At 46.5% G+C, this 24,667-nt stretch overlaps 1 protein-coding gene across 1 annotated transcript in view; it reads left to right on the forward strand.

The window, feature by feature from the left end:
* BRMS1L (BRMS1 like transcriptional repressor) overlaps nt 1–4,048 on the forward strand; it is a 65,009-nt gene extending 60,961 nt beyond the window's left edge. Inside the window, exon 11 of the mRNA XM_075329491.1 lies at nt 2,112–4,048. Coding sequence (XP_075185606.1) covers nt 2,112–2,229 — 118 coding nt within the window. The 3' untranslated portion in view covers nt 2,230–4,048. The remainder of the gene's footprint in view (nt 1–2,111) is intronic.
* The last annotated feature ends 20,619 nt before the right edge of the window (nt 4,049–24,667 follow it).

Raw genomic sequence — 24,667 nt, forward strand, 5'->3', positions numbered from 1 at the left:
TGTGTGAACATAGCCTAAAACTTTTTGCTGCCAACTGTAAGATTCCCCCCTACATCTCCAAGCAATATGTAACATTTAACTGGTAATATAAATGATACCTCAATTATGAAAGACAGTCTGTGCTGATGAGAGCGTGGAATTCTTGTTTCCTTTAGGATGTGGCGGCAGTGCACATATGTGACTCGTGCGCTGTCCATTCACCCCTATGGAAATATTGAGCATTGTGCTTTGTTTTTACCTGCAGCACCATAGAGAGTGACTGCTGTAGTGTTTGGGTGGCCATGCTGCCACACCTTTTTGTAACGGGGTTAAAAATTCCCCATTCTGCCGATCTGTGCCAGTCTCCGCAGTCAGACCCTCACTAATCTGCATATTATCACCTGTCCAAGATGGGTGATAACTTGTTTTAACTATATGACCCCCTTTTTTTAAAACGAAACCCAATTTTTGATTATCATTATGTATGTAGACCTTAACCCAAACCCAACTCATCATTACCTCCTACTCCTACTCTTCACAGCGGAGAAATAAATATCTGCTCACTCCAGACATCCAGTATATGTGTATATGTATATGTATGTATATGTATGTATATGTATGTATATGTATGTATATGTATGTATATGTATTTTGTGTGTGTGTGTGTGTGTGTGTATATATATGTAATCTCATTGTTGTAAGTGAGCTACCTGGCATAGGCAGCCTGCTCAATGTTACTTGCAGGACGTTGTGAAGGACAAGACCTGATGTTACAGATTGTAGTTATTATTTAGTTATAGAGCACCATTAATTCTTTGGTGCTGTACATGAGAACGGGTTACATACAGAATACATATACAAGTTACAGTACACAGACTAGTACGGGGGGAAGAGGGCCCTGTCCTTGTGGGCTTACATTCTATAGGATATTTGAGAGGAGACAGTAGGTGGGGTGTTGGTCGGGAAGCAGCTCCGCATGGTGGTGGGGCAGTAGCTGTGGTGGTGGTGAAGCAGTGGTGTCATTAGAGATTATAGGCATCAATAAACAGATGAGTTTTCAAGTTCTGTTTGAAGCTTACAAGTGTAGCAGATAGTCTGACGTGTTGATGCAGCGAATTCCAGAAGACTGGGGATGCTCGGGAGAAGTCTTGGATTCGGTTGCATGAGGAGCGAATGACAGAGGAGGAAAGGGGATCTTCGGGGGACTGGAGGTTGTGTTGGACTGTAGCGAGAGATTAGTTCAGAGATATACGGAGGAGACATATTATGGACGGCTTTGTAGGTCAGTGTTAGTAATTTGAATTGGATACGGTGGAAGATTGGGAGCTAATGAAGGGACTTGCAGAGGGGAGAAGCGGGGTGGTATTGAGGAGAGAGGTGGATCAGTCGGGCAGCAGAGTTAAGGATGGACTGGAGAGAGGCGAGCGTGTTAGCAGGGAGGCCACAGAGGAGGATGTTGCAGTAATCAAGGTGGGAGATTGAGGGTATGCACTAGCGTTTTTGTAGATTGAGAATTGAGGAAAGGACGGATTCTAGAAAATTTGTTGTTGAGTTGAAGACGGCAGGAGGTGGTGAGGGATTGGATGTGTGGTATGAGGGACAAGGCAGAGACAAATGTCACTCTGAGGCACCGAACTTTGGGTACTGGGGAGAGCATGATATTATTTATTGTGATAGATCAGGTAGAGAGTGTAGGTGAGACGTAGGAAAGATGATTAGTTCAGTTTTGGCCACATTGAGCTTTAGGAAGCGAGAGGAGAAAAGGGAGGATATGGCCGATAGACACTCCGGGATTCTGGACAGCAGAGATGTGACATTTGGACCAGAGAGGTAGATCTGAGTATCATCGGTATATAGTTTGATCCATGAGGAGCTCAACAGCAGTACAACTTGTGATATCTTATTTTCAGGGACCTCATGGAAAATATATAAGACAAAATATTGTAAAAATCACACCAACCTTATAGATTGGGGTATCCGACTAATGGCCGTAAGGTATTGCTCCAACCGAATGCCATGTGTTTGAACTCTTGGGGGGCGGGGGACATGACAAGTGGCCTGGCGCAGACACTTATTGCTCCTGGTCTGGAGTCATCCCGACCACCTATAACCTGTGTCCTTTTCTCTTGTAGCGCGGTCATCACCACTATCAACAGCGACGAGGTTTGGTTTAAGAGACCGGATGGCAGCAAGTCTAAACTGTACATTTCACAGCTGCAAAAAGGGAAATACAGTATCAAGCACATCTGACCGGAGACCGAGGGGGTCTCCACATGTCCGACTCCAGAATTCCCAGGACTGAAATTGTGCCAAGTCATAGGAAGTCCACCGCCACCCCCCCCATCCTCTTATTGTGACGTGTATCTGAGCATGTGATGTACATCCTGACCGTGTTGGTGTCTGTACAGTGTCGTGTATACAATGTCGGGATAATCATTCACGGGAAGCAATGCATTAAAAATAAATCATGGCGTGGCGTACACCCAACAGACGAGCCCTCCTCTCCTGGGGGTGTCTAAAGCAAATCGTATTAAGGAGAGAAGACAACGTATCGTCTCTTGGAACTTGCCAAGCAAGGAGAGACGTGCTGCAGTATTAAACTCCAGATTATCTTTATTATATATGCATTTATTAACTTTGAACACGATGGCTGTTTTAATTTAAGACTCTTTAGAGAACGAGGAGCTCTGTACTATGACAACTCTGAATGGCGCGTGGGTCACCGCACACCTCGTAAGGCCTTCTGTCCATACAACTCCCAAGTCCTTCTTCCACTTTGTTTGAAGTTTTCCTCCATTCATAGGTGCGCGGCTCCCGTTCAGAGGAAGCGACGAATTATTGAACCCTTTCTTATTAATATAATCAGAACGTTTCGCCAAGTTAACTCTACTCGGGTCACTGCGAGAGTGTTTGCCGAACGTCTATTCAGAGCGTAAGTGTTGTGAAGGTAAACAAGAAGAAGCCATTGTAAGGTTATGTCTGAAATGAAATTTCCAAGGTAACCGGCTTCTTACATGTAGGGACCAATACCGCTGCTATGCGTTTAACAGACTGGAATTAAATTTGTGTGATACGTAGGGATCACATTGTCGTGAGAAAAATATTAAGTACACCCCTTTTTGAATTTATGGCTCTTTATGTATCAGGACATGAAAAAAATTCTGATCCTTTTTTTTTTTTAGAGGGTTCTATAATTAGGCAGATTTAAGAACACGAGATAAATGACATCCTCGTCATTATTATATTTTTTGTATAAAAATGAGATCAAAATGCAAAAGTAGTATATGAAAAATTTAGTACACCCCATGACTCAATAAATTGTAGAGCCATCGTTGCCTTGAAGTCATGGTTTTTTGTTTTGACTTGGTTCTGGAGCAATTATGGCCGACTTTTCTTTACAACATTACTTAATCGGGCTTTACACGCAATGACATCGCTAACGAGATGTCGTTGGGGTCACGGAATTCGTAACGCACATCCGGCCTCGTTAGCAACGACCGTTAACTATCAAAATTACACACCTTATCGTTGATCGTTGACGCGTCATTCTAATCCTAAATATCGTTGCAGGACGCAGGTCGTTTGTCGTTGCTGCAGAAGCACACATCGCTATGTGCGACACCGCAGGAACGAGAAACTACATCGTACCTGCGTCCTCCGGCAACGAGGAAGGAAGGAGGTGGGCGGAATGTTACGGCCGCTCATCTCCGTCCCTCCACTTCTATTGGGCGGTCGCTTAGAGACGTTGCTGTGACGCCGCACGATCCGCCCCCTTAGAAAGCAGGCGGTTCGCTGGCCACAGTGACGTCACTAGGCAGGTAAGTCCGTGTGACGGGTGTAAGCGATGTTGTGCGCCACGGGCAGCGATTTGCCCGTGACGCACAACCGACGGGTACTTTCACCAGCGACATCGCTAGCGATAGCGCTGTGTGTAAAGTGGCCTTAAGGCTCATTGTGGTTTGGCAATGGAAGCAGGGATTCCCAGCCAGTCTCCCACACTGGTACGTGCCAGACCTCAAATTGCGTAACAACTGCGATCTGACGAGAGCAGGCAGAATGATTTCAGCATCGCCAATCGACAAATTGTGGTTTGGGGATCCGCCATAGATGAGAAACACAAAAAAAGGACAGTTGCACTTTGAAATACTAAATCATGCAAACATTGAATGTTAGAATATAGAGATGCATTACTGTTTATAGAAATCTAGGAACAATTTAGATATTTAGCATACAAAAATGGCCATTTCAATATATGCCCAGTAGCCACGTCAAGGCATACCTTGTTAGTGGGAACCTACTCTGAACTGAAGCCTCTCTCTGGGTTACAAACTTCCATGTGTATGGGTACGTACAAACCTGCTACTGAAGAATAAAATTTCCTGTGGCTGATGGGGGAAGGGTGCACAGTCAGAGGGCGTGACTCCATGATCTAGACAAAAAGATTGACTGCACTCCCAAAATGCAGTCTGAACAGGTGCAAAACTGAACATGACCTATGACAAAAGATAGTTGCACTCTGCAATGCTAAAGCATGCAAACGTATAGGTATACATTACTGCTTATAGAAACATAGGAAAAATGGCAATTTCATTATCAGCCCAGTAGCCATATCAAGGCATATCTTGTTACTGGGAATGCCGTCTTTTTGTCTATATTATGGCTGCCACAGATGACGTCTGGACTTTGACTCTGCCATTGCAACATTTTTATTTTTTATATCTGCCATTCTGGTGTAGATTTGCCTTGTGCTTGGGATCATCATCCTGTTGCGTCCCAGTTTTGGCCAAGGTTTAGCTTTAACTACAAAGAGTAGTTAGTGGTCGACTCAAGGACTGCAAGCTGCCTAGGTCCTGCGGCTGCAAAATGTTTCCAAGTTACCACCCCCATGCTGGACAGTTAGTATGAGGTGTTTGTGATGATATGCTGTGTTTTGGTTTTCATCAAACATGGCAAAGGGCATTAAAGCCAAACATCTCCACTTTGGTCTCATCTGTTCAAAGGATATTATTCCAGAAGTCTTGTGGTTTGCTCAGATGCAGAAGCTTTCTCCTGGCAACACTTGCAAACAAACTATATTGGGTCAGTCTTTTTCTAATTTTCCTATCATTAATTTAAGCATTTAAGATAACAGGCCTTTTGAGTCTGAGCTATAGCTCTTGAGCTTTTTTTTTTTTTCTTTGCAATTTATCAAAGCTGCTTTGGGAGATTCACTTTCGGGAAGGAAGTCAAATGTCATGAATGTTTTCCAATTTGTAAATAATCTTTTTCACTATAGAATGATGGACTAATCCTTTGCAAATTGATTGGCGGCAAGAATTGTTTCTTGAAGATCATTGCTGATTTCTCTCCTCCTTTGTGTAGGTGAACAAACACCTAAATGCTCTGGACCAGCAAGTTAGCAAAACTTTTGCTTTTACAGAGGTAGTAACACTTACTGATGATCCATTTATTAAGGGCACTTGATTAGCAGCACCTGACTGCCACTTACCCTATTCATTTTAATGAAAAGAGTAAGGGTGTACCTAATTTTTCTCCATTTTGGCCTAGTTTTTGTCAAATAATGACAAAGTGTAATTGGTAGTGTGGAAATAGTCCAATTTTAAGAACCGGAATGGGCATTAATTTTTTTTTTTGTCTTTCATGCCAAAACTAAAAGTCAGGGTGTACTTAGTTTTTCTTTTGACTATATCAGCCCTTTGGACTCTGATGAGCAAAGAGCTATCACTTTCGCATAAAGAAATGTAAAGTGGGATCATTTACAGAGACGGGGTCTTCAGAATCAATTGAAATTGATCATCTTGGCCGCGTGAGCGGTGACCCCGGTTGTATCGAGGGTCTTCATTATCCTGAACATTGTAAAGGTTTTCTATGTGATAGAAATATATACTGTTTATTGTGTTATTTACGTACTGTTTGTGCCAAACATGACTGTGGTATTTTATTTTATATTTTTTATTTCTATACATATATATGAAGTTATTTTACAAATATTTTCTCTTTTGTGCTTTTTTTCGTTCGCTCTTTGATCTAATGCTACTTTCGGAATTCTGCTAGTTTTCCCTTAGAGATTAAGGCTGAGATCACATAACCAATTTGTCGAAATTGTCCTGAAGAAATAATGTTACAGATGTAAATGTAAGTCATAAAGTTATATGGGCACTATGATGCCTATTCCACCTAAAGGGTTGGCGCGTTTTATGCCAAATTCAGCTGTCACGAGGCGGACTGGGGAGAGTCTGGCGTGAGTCCAAATATTAATAATTATTATTTATTATAGTGTCATCAGTTCCATGGCGCTTTACATGTGAAAGGGGTATGCATAATAGGGACAAGTACAATAATCATAATCAAGGCACGGACTGGTACAGGAGGAGAGAGGTCCCTGCCCGCGAGGGCTCACAGTCTACAAGGGATAGGTGAGGATACAGGAGGAGAGAGGTCCCTGCCCGCGAGGGCTCACAGTCTACAAGGGATAGGTGAGGATACAGGAGGAGAGAGGTCCCTGCCCACGAGCGCTCACAGTCTACAGGGGATAGGTGAGGATACAGTAGGTGAGGGTAGAGCTGATTGTGCGGCGCTGTATCAGACTGAGGGTTACGGCAGGTTGTAGGCTTGGCGGAAGAGGTGGGTCTTCAGGTTCCTTTTGAAGCTTGTCAAGGTAGGCGAGAGTCTGATGTGTTGTGGCAGAGCATTCCAGAGTATGGGGGAGGCACGGGAGAAATCTTGGATGCGATGGTGGAAAGAGGAGATGAGAGGGGAGTAGAGAAGGAGATCTTGTGAGGATCGGAGGTTACGTGCAGGTAAGTACCAGGAGACGAGGTCACAGATGTAGGGAGGAGACAGGTTGTGGATGGCTTTGTAGGTCATGGTTAGGGTTTTGAACTGGAGTCGTTGAGCAATGGGAAGCCAGTGAAGGAATTGGCAGAGAGGAGAGGTCGGGGAGTAGCGGGGAGACAGGTGGATGAGCCGGGCAGTGTAGTTTAGAATAGATTGTAGGGGTGCGAGACTGTTAGAAGGGAGGCCACAGAGCAGGAGGTTGCAATAATCCAGGTGGGAGATAATAAGGGCATGTACCAGGGTTTTTGGAGCTTCTTGGGAAAGGAATGTGCGGATCCGGGAAATATTTTTGAGTTGGAGGCGGCAGGAGGTGAAGAGGGCTTGGATGTGTGGCTTGAAAGAGAGATTGGAGTCTAGGATTACTCCCAGGCAGCGAGCGCATGACACTGGGGAAAGTGAGCAGCCATTGACATTCATGGATATGTTAGGTGGGGGGTAGAGTGATGAGGAGGAAAGACAATGAATTCTGTTTTGTCCATGTTCAATTTTAAGAATCGAGCAGAGAAAAAAGATGAAATAGCAGACAGACATTGTGGGATTCTGGTTAGTAGGGAGGTGATGTCAGGTCCAGAGAGGTAGATCTGCGTATCATCAGCGTAGAGATAATACTGAAAGCCGGGGGACTCTGAGCTGACATGATGTTCCAGTCGTTTTGAGGCATAGGGGAGAAGTGATATGGGGCGATAGTTTGACAGAGGAAGGGTCAAGGGAGGTCTCTGAGGATGGGTGTGATGGAGGCATGTTTAAAGCATGAAGGGACTACACCAGTTGTTGGTGATACAACTAAATGGGTAAAACCATGACAAACAAGGGGTACACTGGGGACACTTTAACAATGGTGAGCCCTAGCGCTAATGAGAGAGATGACAGCTACGCTTGCCTACCGCTGTACCCTGCACACCTAACCAGTCCCTATACAGGCTCCTCACCTGTCGCTGAGCAGGAACCTGAAGCCCTGAAAAGTCCCTAGTCCCTGGCTAGGGTGTGGGTAGGTAAGGATCATTAGTCCCACCGCTGCACTGATACACACCAGAGACGGAAGACAGACTGGGAAAAACAAGAAATATCTGCTGCAATCAGACCCAAGACTAGCGACCACAGCAAGTTCAAGAGAGGGCTCATCCAGCTCCTTACACCTCCAGGCCAAGCCTCCAAATGAATCGGAGAATAACCGGCACTCTCTGCTGATAGCGGAGGGCCTAAAAAGGGAGTGGTCCCTAACCGAAAACGCCTGAGATGGTAATGAGGCTACATTTAAATAGCAAAGTCTCACAAGGTAAAAGGAGACTCGGTGAGATCAGATTACATTGAGATCGGTTCTTTCAATGTCAATGGAAATTAACCTTGGTACAAAGGGGGAAAACTTTCTGCTCTGTTCCATTCCCATTTCTGGTGAATAAATATATAATGGAAAAGTATTTTCTTCGGCGCTCCATTGGGAGACCCAGACGATTGGGTGTATAGCTACTGCCTCCGGAGGCCACACAAAGCATTACACTAAAAAGTGTAAGGCCCCTCCCCTTCTGGCTATACACTCCCCGTGGGATCACGGGCTGCTCAGTTTTCAAGCTTTGTGCGAAGGAGGTCAGACATCCACGCATAGCTCCACTGTTTAGTCAGCAGCAGCTGCTGACTATGTCGGATGGAAGAAAAGAGGGCCCATACTAGGGCCCCCAGCATGCTCCCTTCTCACCCCACTCTGTGTCGGCGGTGTTTGTTAAGGTTGAGGTACCCATTGCGGGTACGGAGGCTGGAGCCCACATGCTGCTTTCCTTCCCCATCCCCCTGAAGGGCTCTGGGGAAGTGGGATCTTACCGGCCTCCAGACTCTGAGGCCGGGCTCCATCCACAGACCCGGAGATCCTGCTGGATACGGAGCTGGGTACCGTCAGGGACAAGGCCCTGCAACATTCAGGTACTCTGTGTCCCCGTACAGACAGGCACAGACACACGCCAGAGTTGCTGGGTGTGCTAGTGCGCCGGGGACACTAGCGCTGCGCGCCTGGGTTTTATTCACTACAGCTTAGCTGAGTGACTTTCTGTGTTGGGAACTACCGCGCCGAACGCCCCTGGAGCGGCGGCGCGGCTGAGACTTGTAGTGCGCCGGGGACTCGCGCTGACCGTGCTTTTACGACGGCAGCGCTCATAAATCTAGTCCCCGGCTTTTGCGGCCTAGCTCCGTTTCGTTCCCGCCCCCGACCCTGTCAATCACGGAAGGGGAGAGACGCTGTACAATCAGTCAGCGCCGAGGGCTGGAGTCTTATTTACATACTCCAGCCCTCTCACTCGGCACAGTGGGACGCCAGTTTCCCGCTCTTGTCTGCAGCACGCCCACGGCCCGCCCCTCTTCACAGGACGCTGGCAGCCATTCCTGCATGCAGTCTGAGCTGGAGAACGGACATAGCCCTGGGAGACCCAGACAAGGGATTCTGGCGACCACACACCCGCTGTTAAGCGGGCGGTAAGCAGCACAAAAGTGCTGACCCCACTAGTGCCACAGTGTTATTTAGTGTACTTTTTGTCTGTACCTATATATTGCACTGTACGGTCGCTTCTTGGCTTATACCCCATTGCTCTGAGGAGACAACAGCATGTCATCCGCAAAAAGCAAGGGTGCCAAGGCACAGGCTTTATATGCTGATTGTACCGCATGTGGGGCTGATCTACCGGCAGGTTCCACTGACCCCCATTGTGTGCAATGTTCGGTACCTGTGCCACTTCGTCAGCCGGAGTCTATGGTGGTAGTGGCCCAGGCAGAGACGCCTGTGAACCCTGCCCCAGTGACGGGGACAGAGTTTGCAGTTTTTGCTGATAAGATGTCTGTGACTATGACAAAAATTCTTGAAACTTTGCAGTCCAGGCCGGTCACTCAGACCATGGACACTGTTGATGCAATGTTCCCCGGTCCCCCTCAGTTGGAACTAGTCCAGGCTACAAGGGGGTCTCAGGCATCACAGGCTGAAGGTTCTGACTCGGACGATAGTCCCAGGCAGCCTAAGCGAGCTCGCTGGGAAAGACCCTCGACGTCATCACACTGGTCAGGGTCTCAGCGAGAGGCTTCTCTGTATGATGAGGCAGAGGTAGCTGATCAGGAGTCTAATCCTGAGACCGCTCTCAATCTGGATACTCCTGATGGTGACGCTATGGTAAATGATCTTATAGCGGCCATCAATAGACTGTTGGATATTTCTCCCCCAGCCCCTTCAGCAGAGGAGGCAGCTGCACAGCAGGAGAAATTCCATTTCAGGTATCCCAAGCGTAAATTGAGTACTTTTCTGGACCACTCTGACTTCAGAGAAGCAGTCCAGAAACACCATACTTATCCAGACAAGCGTTTCTCCAAACGTCTTAAGGATACACGTTATCCCTTTCCCCCTGACGTGGTCAAACGCTGGACCCAGTGTCCAAAAGTGGACCCCCCAATCTCCAGGCTTGCGGCTAGGTCCATAGTTGCAGTGGAAGATGGGGCTTCACTAAAAGATGCCAATGACAGACAGATGGACCTTTGGTTGAAATCTGTCTATGAAGCTATCGGCGCGTCGTTTGTTCCAGCATTCGCGGCCGTGTGGGCACTCCAAGCTATTTCAGCTGGTCTGGAGCAGGTGGACTCTCTCATACGTCCATCAGTGCCGCAAGTGGCGTCCTTAACCTCGCAAATGTCTGCGTTTGCGACTTACGCTATCAATGCGGTCCTAGACTCCACGAGCCGTACCTCAATGGCGTCCGCCAACTCTGTTGGTTTGCGCAGAGCCTTGTGGTTAAAGGAATGGAAAGCAGATTCTGCTTCCAAAAAATGCTTAACCAGTTTGCCATTGTCTGGTGACAGACTGTTGAGTGAGCAATTGGCTGAAATCATTAAACAGTCCAAGGGTAAGGATTCTTCCTTACCCCAGCCCAGATCAAGCAAACCTCAACAGAGGAGAGGACAGTCGAGGTTTCGGTCCTTTCGAGGCTCGGGCAGGGCCCAATTCTCCTCGTCCAAGGGGACTCAGAAGGAGCAGAGGAGCTCAGATTCCTGGCGGGCTCACTCACGCCCAAAGAAAGCAACAGGAGGAACCGCTTCCAAGGCGGCTGCCTCATGACTTTCGGCCTCCTCCCTCCGCATCATCGGTCGGTGGCAGACTCTCCCGCTTTTGCGACATTTGGCTGCCACAGGTCAAAGACCGGTGGGTAACAGACGTTTTGTCCCACGGGTACAGGATAGAGTTCAGTTCTCGTCCTCCGCCTCGGTTCTTCAGAACTTCCCCACATCCCGACCGAACCGATGCCCTTCTGCAGGCGGTATGCTCTCTAAGGGCAGAAGGAGTGGTGATCCCTGTTCCTCTTCAGGAACGAGGTCAAGGTTTTTACTCCAATCTGTTTGTGGTGCCAAAAAAGGACGGCTCGTTCCGTCCTGTTCTGGACCTAAAACTGCTCAACAAGCACGTAAAAACCAGGCGGTTCCGGATGGAATCCCTCCGCTCCGTCATTGCCTCAATGTCTCAAGCAGATTTTCTAGCATCAATAGACATCAAAGATGCTTATCTCCACGTGCCGATTGCTCCAGAGCACCAGCGTTTTCTACGCTTCGTGATAGAAGACGACCATCTTCAGTTCGTAGCCCTGCCCTTCGGTCTGGCGACAGCCCCACGGGTTTTCACCAAGGTCATGGCAGCAGTGGTAGCAATCTTGCACTCTCAGGGACACTCGGTGATCCCTTACTTAGACGATCTGCTTGTCAAGGCACCCTCTCAAGAGGCATGCCAACACAGCCTAAACATTGCGCTGGAGACTCTCCAGACTTTTGGGTGGATCATCAACTTTTCAAAGTCAAACCTATCACCGACCCAATCACTGACATACCTTGGCATGGAGTTTCATACTCTCTCAGCGGTAGTGAAGCTTCCGCTGGACAAGCAGCGGTCACTACAGACAGGGGTGCAGTTTCTCCTTCAAGGTCAATCGCACCCCTTAAGGCGCCTCATGCACTTCCTGGGGAAGATGGTGGCAGCAATGGAAGCAGTCCCGTTTGCCCAGTTTCATCTGCGCCCACTTCAATGGGACATTCTCCGCCAATGGGACGGGAGGTCGACGTCCTTAGACAAGAAAGTCCTCCTCTCCCAGACGGCCAAGGACTCTCTTCAGTGGTGGCTTCTTCCCACCTCATTATCACAGGGAAGGTCCTTCCTACCCCCTTCCTGGGCGGTGGTCACGACAGACGCGAGTCTGTCAGGGTGGGGAGCAGTTTTTCTCCACCACAGGGCTCAGGGTACGTGGACTCAGCAGGAGTCCACTCTTCAGATCAATGTTCTGGAAATCAGGGCAGTGTATCTGGCCCTACTGGCCTTCCAACAGTGGCTGGAAGGAAAGCAGATCCGAATTCAGTCGGACAACTCAACAGCGGTGGCATACATCAACCACCAAGGCGGGACACGCAGTCGGCAAGCCTTCCAGGAAGTCCGGCGGATTCTGCTGTGGGTGGAAGCCACGGCCTCCACCATATCCGCAGTTCACATCCCGGGCGTAGAAAACTGGGAAGCAGACTTTCTCAGTCGCCAGGGTATGGATGCAGGGGAATGGTCTCTTCACCCGGACGTGTTTCAGGAAATCTGTCGCCGCTGGGGAATGCCGGACGTCGACCTAATGGCGTCTCGGCACAACAACAAGGTTCCGGCCTTCATGGCGCGGTCTCGCGATCAAAGAGCTCTGGCGGCAGACGCCTTAGTGCAGGATTGGTCGCAGTTCCAGCTGCCCTATGTGTTTCCACCTCTGGCACTCTTGCCCAGAGTGCTACGCAAGATCAGGTCCGATTGCCGCCGCGTCATACTCGTCGCCCCAGACTGGCCGAGGAGGTCGTGGTACCCGGATCTGTGGCATCTCACGGTCGGACAACCGTGGGCGCTGCCAGATCGACCAGACTTGCTGTCACAAGGGCCGTTTTTCCATCTGAATTCTTCGGCCCTGAACCTGACTGTGTGGCCATTGAGTCCTGGATCCTAGCGTCTTCAGGATTATCTCAAGGTGTTGTTGCCACCATGAGACAAGCTAGGAAGCCCACGTCTGCTAAGATCTACCACAGAACGTGGAAGATATTCTTATCCTGGTGCTCTGCTCAGGGAATGTCCCCCTGGCCATTTGCATTGCCTACGTTTCTTTCCTTCCTGCAGTCTGGGTTGGAAAAAGGTTTGTCGCTCGGCTCCCTTAAAGGGCAAGTCTCAGCGCTATCTGTATTTTTTCAAAAGCGTCTAGCACGGCTTCCTCAGGTACGCACGTTCCTGCAGGGGGTTCGTCACATCGTCCCTCCGTACAAACGGCCGTTAGACCCATGGGATCTGAACAGGGTACTAGTTGCTCTCCAGAAGCCGCCCTTCGAGCCTCTGAGGGATGTTTCACTTTCTCGACTCTCACAGAAAGTGGCCTTTCTGGTAGCGGTCACGTCTCTTCGGAGGGTGTCCGAACTGGCAGCGCTGTCATCTAAAGCCCCCTTCCTGGTGTTTCACCAGGACAAGGTAGTGCTGCGCGCGATCCCGGAGTTTCTCCCTAAGGTGGTATCCTCCTTTCATCTCAATCAGGATATCTCCTTACCTTCTCTTTGTACTCATCCAGTTCATCGGTATGAAAAGGATTTGCATTTGTTAGATCTGGTGAGAGCACTCAGAATCTACATTTCCCGCACGGCGCCCCTGCGCCGCTCGGATGCACTCTTTGTCCTTGTCGCTGGTCAGCGCAAAGGGTCGCAGGCTTCCAAATCCACCCTGGCTCGATGGATCAAGGAACCAATCCTTGAAGCCTACCGTTCTGCCGGGCTTCCGGTTCCTTCAGGGCTGAAGGCCCATTCTACCAGAGCCGTGGGTGCGTCCTGGGCATTACGGCACCAGGCTACGGCTCAACAGGTGTGCCAGGCAGCTACCTGGTCGAGTCTGCACACTTTCACCAAACATTATCAGGTGCATACCTATGCTTCGGCGGACGCCAGCCTAGGTAGAAGAGTCCTGCAGGCGGCGGTTGCCTCCTCGTAGGGAAGGGCTGTTTTTTGCAGCTCTAACATGAGGTATTAATTTACCCACCCAGGGACTGCTTTTGGACGTCCCAATCGTCTGGGTCTCCCAATGGAGCGCCGAAGAAGAAGGGAGTTTTGTTACTTACCGTAAATTCCTTTTCTTCTAGCTCCAATTGGGAGACCCAGCACCCGCCCTGTTTCCTTCGGGATTTTTGGTTTTTTCGGGTACACATGTTGTTCATGTTGAACGGTTTTCAGTTCTCCGATGTTCTTCGGATTGAATTTGTTTAAACCAGTTATTGGCTTTCCTCCTTCTTGCTTTGGCACTAAAACTGAGCAGCCCGTGATCCCACGGGGAGTGTATAGCCAGAAGGGGAGGGGCCTTACACTTTTTAGTGTAATGCTTTGTGTGGCCTCCGGAGGCAGTAGCTATACACCCAATCGTCTGGGTCTCTCAATTGGAGCTAGAAGAAAAGGAATTTACGGTAAGTAACAAAATTCCCTTCTTCCCGAATTTTTGGCCTTATATCATTTCAGTAACTGGAAATCAGTAGAATTCTGACTTTTTAGCTTTGAGCAAAAACGGAGAACTCAACAGAGGATCATAAATTCAGTGTATTAAAAAGCTACTACATTTCTGGACACAGGAAAACCCTCACCAAAGCATGCAGAGTTTTGTAGTGGATCATGCTGCTGATTCAGAACAGAAATCGGTGGGGTTTTTGCTCCGCGTGCCCACAATCATGACTGGTAAGAATAAAGAAGAGTTTTCCTGGAAATCATCTAATGATCAGTGAGTGTAATAATCACTTTTTGTTCTGGTTATTTATATACAAAGAAGACTTTGTACCATAAAGGGTTTAATATTGTATAAAGGTTTACTTGGTCAGCCTCCTATATGTGGCATGTGGACCGACTTTTTAATAATCAGCAGTACAGAACTGGCATATGACTAGATGTAAAGTTTGCCGGCTCATTTCTGTTTTCTCATGCGTAAGCACCACACCACTGATTGGCAGCTTTCTGTGTACACTGAGCTCTGTATAACCCCGCCCTCACCACTGATTGGCAGCTTTCTGTGTACACTGAGCTCTGTATAACCCCGCCCTCACCACTGATTGGCAGCTTTCTGTGTACACTGAGCTCTGTATAACCCCACCCACACCACTGATTGGCTGCTTTCTGTGTACACGGAGTTCTGTATAACCCCGCCCTCACCACTGTGGCAGCTTTCCATGTGCACTGAGCTCTGTATAACCCCACCCTAACCACTGATTGGCAGCTTTCTGTGTACACTGAGCTCTGTATAACCCCACCCTCACCACTGATTGGCTGCTTTCTGTGTACACTGAGTTCTGTATAACCCCGCCCTCACCACTGATTGGCAGCTTTCTGTGTACAATGAGCGCTATATAACCCCACCCTCACCACTGATTGGCTGCTTTCTGTGTACACTGAGCTCTGTATAACTCCGCCCTCACCACTAATTGGCAGCTTTCAGTGTACACTGAGCACTGTATAACTCCGCTCTCACCACTAATTGGCAGCTTTCTGTGTACAATGAGCGCTGTATAACCCCACCCACACCATTGATTGGCTGCTTTCTGTGTACAATGAGCGCTGTATAACCCCACCCTCACCACGGATTGGCTGCTTTCTGTGTACACTGTGCAATCAGTGGTGTGGGTGGGGTTATACAGCGCTCAGTATTCAGAGAACTGCTAAATCTGCAGGAGATAAGCAGTTTTTTATTAACAGTTTTATCTGGTTTAGTAAGTGATACATCGCTAGTTCACACTCACTGCCAGTAACTGAGGACTCACACCCATGGGGCTCAGAAGCTGCTGCGTGGGGAACATTGGACTGGAATAAAACTGTTTTTGTTTTTTAATCTTGATTTATACTTGAAAGCTGATAACAGATGTATTTGACTCATATTATAACATGAGGACACTTTGTGATGCATTTTTTTTTATACTTAAATACATTCATTTTTAACTTTTTATTTTTATTTTTTTTTCTTCTCCAATATACGGTAGTTTCCTTATGTAAGCAGGACAGTTTGCCTTGCATATCCTCTACGTATCCTCTACGTACAGATTAGGTTAGATAAAGAGATTATGTGGGACTTTGCTCATTTTTATTCCCCCGTATGGGGCTAAGAACTTACAGGTAGGGTCTGTTTTGTCTGGCGACGACTTCTGACAACTTGGAGATGTCTGGTTTCATTTGAGCTCATGTTAACAGGGCAGCGCCTTCTCTTCTGCTCTGCTCTGCAGATTGGGCGTCACTGCCAATGCCATGCTGATTGACAGCCGGCTCCTTGCAGTTAGGCATCTGGGAGATGACAGCTGTCAATCAGCATGACATTGGCAGTGATGCCCCATCTGCAGAGCGGAAGAGAAGGCACTGCTCTGTCAGCATCACTTGGAGCCGACTGTCACCGTTCTGAGCCGGCAGTGATCGGTGCTGGGCAAAACAGGCCGGTAGTTCCCTGTAAGTTCTTGGCATCCTAAGAAACAAGCAACGTTTTGGATGTCCCCTTTTAGTGTCTCTGTGCGCTCGTCTGAGAACTTTTAACTTGCTTCCTTCCCCCTCGGTGACCAGGACAAATTTTCCAAATCTGATACTTCACTTTCTCCCGTATTAACTCTGGAATGTTTCACGAAATCCCAGTGTTTATTTCTTTTGTGACATGTACATTGTTAGCGGTTAAATTTTGGTCGTTTTTTTTTTTTTTTTGCGCTTATGAAAATATTCAACATTTTGACAAATATCTAAAAATCAGCAGTTTTCAAAATTTTGATGTTTATGCCCTTAAACCAGATGGCCATATTACGCAAAAAAAAAAATAATTTCCCATCTGTCTACTTTGTTGTCGTCATTTTTCAAATGTCCTCTTTCTTTTTGTAGGATGTTAGAAGATTTAAAAATTTAGCAGTACATTTATATATTTATTTTTATTTATTTTATTTTATTTTGTATCTTTTTTTTTCCTTTTTTTTTTAAAGGAACCATACAAAACTTTTGTGGAGAGCTATTCATTTTTGAGAAGCCTATATATTGGACATCTCACAAAATTAAAACTATTTTAAAAACCGCACCTCTTAAAGTATTTATTACTGCTGTCGAGGAGTTAGTTAACCCTTCAGCTGCTTCACGGAAATGTTATTTTTTTTCCCCACTAAAATGTTCTAACAAGCTACTGTAGTGGGCAGCCCCCCCCCCCCCCCATGTCATTTGGCCTCAGAAAGCCAAGGTAACCAATATGAGTCCCAGGAGATCAGAAGACAATGGCACAATCAATTCGATATCCAAAACGTGCTTTATTTAATCCAAGAAGTGCATTTAAGCCTGCTTTACACGTTTCAATGTATCGTGCGAACGCACCCGCCCCCATCGTTTGTGCGGCACGGGCAATTTGTTGCCCGTGTTGCACAATACTGTAGCCCCCTGTCACACGTGCTTACCTTCCTAACGACCTCACTGTGGGCGGTGAACATCCTCTTCCTGAAGGGGGAGGGACGTTTGGCGTCACAGCGGCTGGCCAATAAAAGCGGAGGGGTGGAGATGAGCGGGACCCCGCCCACCTCCTTCCTTCCGCATTGCCGGCGGCCACAGGTAAGCTGTAGTTCATCGTTCCCGGGGTGTCACACGGAGCGATGTGTGCTGCCTCGGGAACATTGAACAACCGGACGTTCGATTTTTAGAAAATGAGCGACGTGTCTACGATTAACAAGAAGGGGAGTATTTTGGCACGTTTCATAGCTGTCACACGCTACGATATCACTAACTATGCCGGATGTGCGTCACTTACGACGTGACCCCGCCGACATCTCGTTAGATATATTGTAGCGTGTAAATCCCGCTTTACGAGGCCGGATGTGCGTCACTTACGACGTGACCCCGCTGACATCTCGTTAGATATATCGTAGCGTGTAAAGCCCGCTTAAAAAGCAGGGAGGGTGCCAGGTAAAGGCCCCAGGGGACGACGGCCGTTTCGCACCTCCTAGTGCTTCCACGGGTCCACGGATGTGGACCCGTGGAAGCACTAGGAGGTGCGAAACGGCCGTCGTCCCCTGGGGGCCTGAACCCAGCTCCCTCCCTGCTTTACAATGCACTTCTTGGATTAAATAAAGCACATTTTGGATATCGAATGGATTGTGACATTGTCTTCTGATTTCCTGGGACTCATATTGGAATTCTTTTCCCTCTTCACGTTCACCCATGACCTGTGTGCTATTTGATTAAGGGCCAAGCATTAGCTACTTCTTACTTACACCATTTCAAGGTATAATGTGGTGGTGCAGAACCGCATCTGCTTTTGTAAGCCAAGGTAACCATCAGGACCACATAATCATGGTGTCAATGGGGTTAATGAGGGAACCACCTCCCTCTGTTAACCATCTAGATGCCTCTGTTGCAATTGACAGCAGTATCTAGGGAGTTAAATAGACATGATCGGTGGCAAGACTGATTGTGGCTGCAGTAGCAGAGTGTCAACTATGGAATAAAGCTGACACCCTTTGTATTTTCACCTGTCGGGAAGACGTTATCTCCTAAAGCTTTCAACTTGCTATAAATCTACCTAGAAGAAAGCTCAAAAAGCTTACAAGCTTGCTCTGCCTAGAACAAGCTCACTGACAGATCCACGGTTAACTCATTTTGCAGTCTCCTAAGGCTGAATTCAGATGTCAGAGTACGGACTGCAATGCATGGACTGGTCATGGGTCTCCTGACCTAAACTTACCTATATGAGAATGCAAGTTCAGGTGTTACAGGTGACAGACACTGATGGGGTTTCTGGCAATAGAAGGTGACCGTATTTGGCTGCACAAAATGCTCCCTGACTTTCTATTGTTCCTGCTGTCAGTGTTCATTGTACTAGGTAGGTTTCCTGCTGAATATTCATCTATTCCCCTTTAGGAAGCAGCAGAGCTTTCCTTCCATCCAGTTGTTGATGATCAGTATTCTCCTTGTGCTTAAATACTCCCTTCTTCCCTGTCTTTGTGCTGGTGATGTTCAGTTCTTTCAAGCGCTGGTTGCAAGCAGGTGGCTTGTACTCCTCTGTGGTATTGTTACTGAAAGCTCTGCTGAACTCCTCCCTGAGTCATCTAATAAGTAATTCATGCACTTTCCCCGTGTGTCCTGCTTGTGTCATCTACAGTGTTTAGTGGGGTTGACAAAGAGCTCATCCCACCTGTTCCATATTTAGGGTCCAGCACTAGGGATACCTCTAGGGTAAGGTATATGGGTCGGCACATAGGTGCGGAAACCTATATAGGGTGGTGAGGGATCCCAGGGACCAGCTGTAGGTTTGGTTGGGGGGTCACCATCTTCCCCATCCCTAGACATGGGATTTCCCTTTTGCCCTTTGCTTGGTACTGCCCCGTCCTTACCGCGAGGTCAGGAGACCTCTGGGCCAGGCCATGCATCGTGCTCTGTACTCGGACCGTTATATACAGATTTTGAATACTTTCGTGGTAGTCAAACAGTTCAACAAAAACATTTGTGGGCACATGGTCAAGCGGCCACATCTATAGTCCGGGGAACCTCCTCCTACATGCTGGGAATCCCACCCTGATTTTGATTAGTGGGCTTGGTACAACCTTATCATTGCAGGATGACTCATCCATGCTTTCGAACTGGGCCGACGGGGATACCAGAAGTTAAGAAGAGGTTTGCAGGGCTCTGGTTTGGCAGCAACTAACTTTTTATGGGTGTTAAAGAAATGGCGCGGTGCAGCTATGAAAGGCTGAGATCGAACTAACCCTTTAAAGGTGCTGACTATGGAAGATGGGTCAGCTTTCTCCCTTCTTACCGAGCAACTATTTGTATGTGTGGTAGGATATGGACCTAGCTTTCAGAAACGTCTCCATCCAATCAAAATGTATATATGAAGCCTAAGGGTGGCTTTACACGCTACGATTTTGCTACAGCGATCTCGTTGGGGTCACGGATTTTGTGACGCACATCCAGCCGCTGTAGCGATCTCGTAGTGTGTGACTCCTAGGAGCGATTTTGGATCGTTGCAAAAATGTCCAAAATCGCTCCTCGTTGACATGGGGGTCCTCTCCCAATTATCGCTGCTGTCGCTGGGGCGAAGTTGATCCTCGTCCCTGCGGCAGCACACATCGCTACGTGTGGCAGTTAAGGAACGAGGAACCTCTCCTTACCTGCCACACGCCAGCAATGAGGAAGGAAGAAGGTGGGCGGGATGTTCGTCCCACTCATCTCCGCCCCTCCGCTTTGATCGGGCGGCCGCTTAGTAACGTCGCTGTGACGCCGAGCGAACCGCTACCTTAGAAAGGAGGCGGTTCGCCGGTCACAGCGACGTCGCCGAGCAGGTAAGTACGTGTGACGCTGCCGTAGCGATGATGTTCGCTACGGTAGCGATCTCCACATATCGGTATAACGATAGGGGCGGGTGCTATTGCGCTCGACATCGCTAGCATCGGCTAGCGATGTCGCAGTGTGTAAAGTCCGCTTTAAACCAATCCACATGCTCCCAAATGTTTTCGTAAAATGCCAAGGTTTTCAGTTATTTTGGGAAACCTTTGTACTGTCTCAATTCTTTCATGAAACGATATCCGTGAGAAGTCTTCCAGTATCTTTGGACTTTTTGTCGGCACCACTCTGAGTTTGTGTGCCACTTTACCATGTATTCTGTCTATTGTGCTAATTTTAGTATTGTACCTTTTTTTTTTTCCCTTCTCTTTTTTTCAAAATATATTTTTTAACATTCTCTTATGTAAGGGAATTACATTTTTGAGAACCTTCAGACCACTTGTATACATCATAAATTATAATTTAAAATGGGACTGGAATCCGTAAAAGTTTATTTACTATGAATGCATGTTGTTGCATCACTGCGCTAAATTGCATTTTAGCCACTCTTTGATGTGCAAGTGTACACAGATACTGTAGGGTCCTCCTGTTGGATTGGTGTTGGTGTGCCTTTAAAGACCTCTGGTGGCAGAATGGTTCTCAATTGGAGATGGTGGGATCAATGAAGATGTACTTTTGAGACCATTGAACATGCTTGGTGGACTCAATATTCTCACAACAGGTAACAGCTTGGTATCAACAGAGGGAGATACTGTGTGCCCCTAAAAATAAGATTCTTATATTTCCCCGATAAATGCTCTGGGGATTTTTTTCTGGGTAGGGCTTTATTTCTGGAGAAACATGGTTTGGGGGTAAGTTTCCCCCCCCCCCCTCCCCAAAAAAAAAAAAAAAATCAAAAAGGCAGACCCCTTTCCCCCCCCCCTACCCAGAGATTCATACCAGACCCCTTTTCCCATCCCCTACCCAGAGATTCATACCACACCCTGAACGTTTGCGTCACTCTCTGGTCCTCCTGCAATCCTTGTCAGGTGTGCTCCACAGTGGTCCTGCCCTACTTCTGGCTGACACACAACATCCGGTAACACCATATTGCTTCAGGCCGGCAGGGGGACCTGGGACACAATGCAGTGGAGAGCAAGGACCTGCGGTGGAACACATCAATGCCTTCCACCACAGGTCCTCCATGCCTTCCACCGCATTCCAGGTCCCCTAAGCAGTACGATACCACCGGATGTGTGTGTGTGTGTTTTCCACCGCAGGTCCTCCCATTCAGCGTGTGGTGAGTATGATTGCGGGGTCTTCTCTCTTCTTTTTTCTCTCTTTTGGGGGGTGTCTGCTTTTTAAATTTAATCCCTTCAGCCCCCGGGCATTTTGCGTTTTTCCGGTTTTGTTTTTTTTCCTCTTTATTCCGAGAGACGTAACTTTTTTATTTTTCCGTCAACATTATATGACCCGACATGCTTAAAAGTATTATGAAAAAATTATAAAAAAATATATACCGTAATTTTTTTTTATAATTTTTTCATAATACTTTTAAGCATGTCGGGTCATATAATGTTGATTTTAACATATGTACATACACAATCAATTTTACACTTTACCTATAGTATTATTCTTTATATGTATATAATTTGGCTTCTCTGATACTTGTCTGGCCATTGTGAGTGTACTGCGTGCTTGAACTGGTGCAGAGATTCCATTTCGGATTGATTCACACGAGGGGCTTTTTCTCCCTCCTTTCTTCTATGGCTTTCTCATAGCCCAGTTGTCTACGGAGCACTGGATCTATATCTTTTGACCAGAGCATGCGCGAGGATTTTTTCCCACGCTCATGAACTTAATTCACCCCGGCACCTGCCGACCTGCGGTAAAACTCCTGTGGGCCCGCAGTATGAGTGGCTGTGAGCCGAGATCGGGCACCCGCTTCCCCCTTTTTTTTCACCTTGATATTATACGAGCATAACTCTTTATTGGTTTTCATTTTCTTTCTTCTTTTTTTCTTTTTGTTGAGGGAAGATATTGTCCCTTTGACACCATTTTTTAACATATATATCCGCATATGTGAGTGGCACATTTGTTTGCACATTCCCTGTCCACGGTTCCCAGCTCTGATGTGATAATTACTGTTGAATATCAGAAATGGAGTTCTAGTTTGACTCCGATATATCGATATACATATATGTATACATCATATTTTTACGGAGCACTGGATCCGTATCTTTGACCAGAGCATGCGCACTGGACTTTTTTCCCACGCTCATGAACTTCTTTCACCCCGTCACTTACCAACCTGCGATAAACCCCTGTGAACCCGTAGTATGAGCGGCTGTAAGCTGAAATCTGGCACCCACTTCCCCTCTTCACTTTGATTTATATACATATAATGCTTTATCGGGTTCTTTTTCTTTTCTTTTTTTTCTTTTTGTTGAAGGAGGATAGTGATCCTTTGACACTATTTTTCAATAAATATTTCCACATATGTAAGTGGCACAATGGGTTGCACGTCCCCTACACACGTTTCGCAGTAATTACTGCTAAACATCAGGAATGGAGTTTTAGGCTGACTCTGATATACCGATATATTTGTATATATAAATTCATATAATTCATTTTATTTTTTAGCTTCCAGACACAATAAATACACACTGACAGTTTGTTTTAATACAATTTTTATTATACTTTTTTATGTTTCTGGGACAGAAAGAAAGATCTAATGGAGACATATTTAATATATAATTCTACAATTGCAATGTATAACGTCATGTTTATTTTTAAATGTATGAATTCCCGCCGATTTTTTTTCCAAAGTAGGTGGTGTCATGACGTCAGCACGATGGTATATAATGCTTGTGTGGTCTCTAATACAGCAGATTTGATGTTTTTTTGCCTGATTGTCCTGAGGAAGGGAGCTGAGTCTCCTGAAACGCGTTGACCTGTGCATGAAATAAAGCAACATTAATCTTAAACTTCCATGATCATTTGGTCATTGGCGCGGATTGGAAAACCCATCTCTTCTACTCTCTGTTTTATACCCTTTATGGTTGAGTCTACCACTGATTCTTCTTACGTTCCCCATTACTTATAGTAAAGTGATCTGTTTTTTATTCACTTATTTAACATATTCTGGATAGAAGTCGCCTACATAATTATATACATACATTGTTCTATTTATTCTGCTGCCTCACTTCATATTTTGTGTGGACTGTTTTACGTTGCGCAATTGTAAGTGGGAAATAAAAAATGTGCGAGTTGTTGATTCAAGGATTTATTTTAATAACTACATTTGGAATCCCAAAGATTTTTTGTTTGTCCTCGAGATCAGCTATGTAGGATTTTAGTTTGCACTTGATGGGTCAAGTCATTTTTCCAACTATGGTGAGGAACTATGACTATTGAGAATTTGGAAGGCCTGATACCTCATTTGTTGGTTAGGTGGCAGTGTTGCTTCAAAAATCCATTTCCTTAGCCATACAACTGTACACATCAGATTCCTATATCAAAGCCGGCCACTAATAAGTTGTGGAAACTTGTCAGATCATCCATGACGATATTTTCAGTCCCACGTTGATTTTCTTGTAGTAGTAAGTATGTAGTTCTAATCTAGATATATGGGTTTGGATTCACACGTCATAATTTTACGTCAAGAAGAAATCCGACCAAAGTGCATGATTTGTGGCACTATTGAAAAGCGTAAGATCTGCATCAAAATCTACATGTAAGATGTGAATTTCCTTTTAAAATTTTACACCATGGAAAAATCCTCATCACTTTATAATGCACCTTAAGAAGGTCAGAAGAAAGGAACACGACCCCGGCATCCGTAGGACTGTAATTTAGTCTTACAGAGGATTTCTTCCTGACCCTACACACAAGTTGGATAATTTCCATGGATGAATTTAAAGAGTCAGCACCAATTCCTGGAATGTAGATAAGTCCTCAATCATAACCATTGATGGTTATGATTAAGGACTTAGCTACATTCCAATTGTCCGAAACGCGTCAAGACATGATGTTTTTCTTGGATTTTTAATCGTTGAATAAAGTTTCTACACTTTTATATATTTTTCGTTGGATTTATATTTTTCCTATCCTGGAATTGGTGCGGAGTCCCGTCCTTTCTCCTTGCTATTGCCTCTTCGGACCTGCCTGTCCGGCGGACATCCTGCATCCCATCTGAACTGAGCGGATACATATACGGGTGAGCTGAATTTTTCTTTCTCAATTTAAAGAGTACCTTTTTGGTTAAGGTGATTGTTCAGAATCAGCAGTAATGTGAGTGCATGAGGAATAAAACTATTTCTTAAAAATGTATTCTTCAATTCAGATATCGCCACTCGTGCACTTCACTCCATCCCACCTTCTCCCCACCGTCATTCCTGTGCTTAACCTGACCCTAAGGACGTGCTCACACATCCGGCTTTTTGCCAGTTCCGGCGCACGCCAGTACAGTATGGTACAGTGGCAGCGCCGCAACTTCCGGGTCACATGCTCCGGTCACATGACAGCCTGTGACCGGCGCTTGTTG

The sequence above is a fragment of the Anomaloglossus baeobatrachus genome, chromosome 12, assembly GCF_048569485.1.
Source record: "Anomaloglossus baeobatrachus isolate aAnoBae1 chromosome 12, aAnoBae1.hap1, whole genome shotgun sequence".
Lineage (NCBI taxonomy): Eukaryota > Metazoa > Chordata > Amphibia > Anura > Aromobatidae > Anomaloglossus > Anomaloglossus baeobatrachus.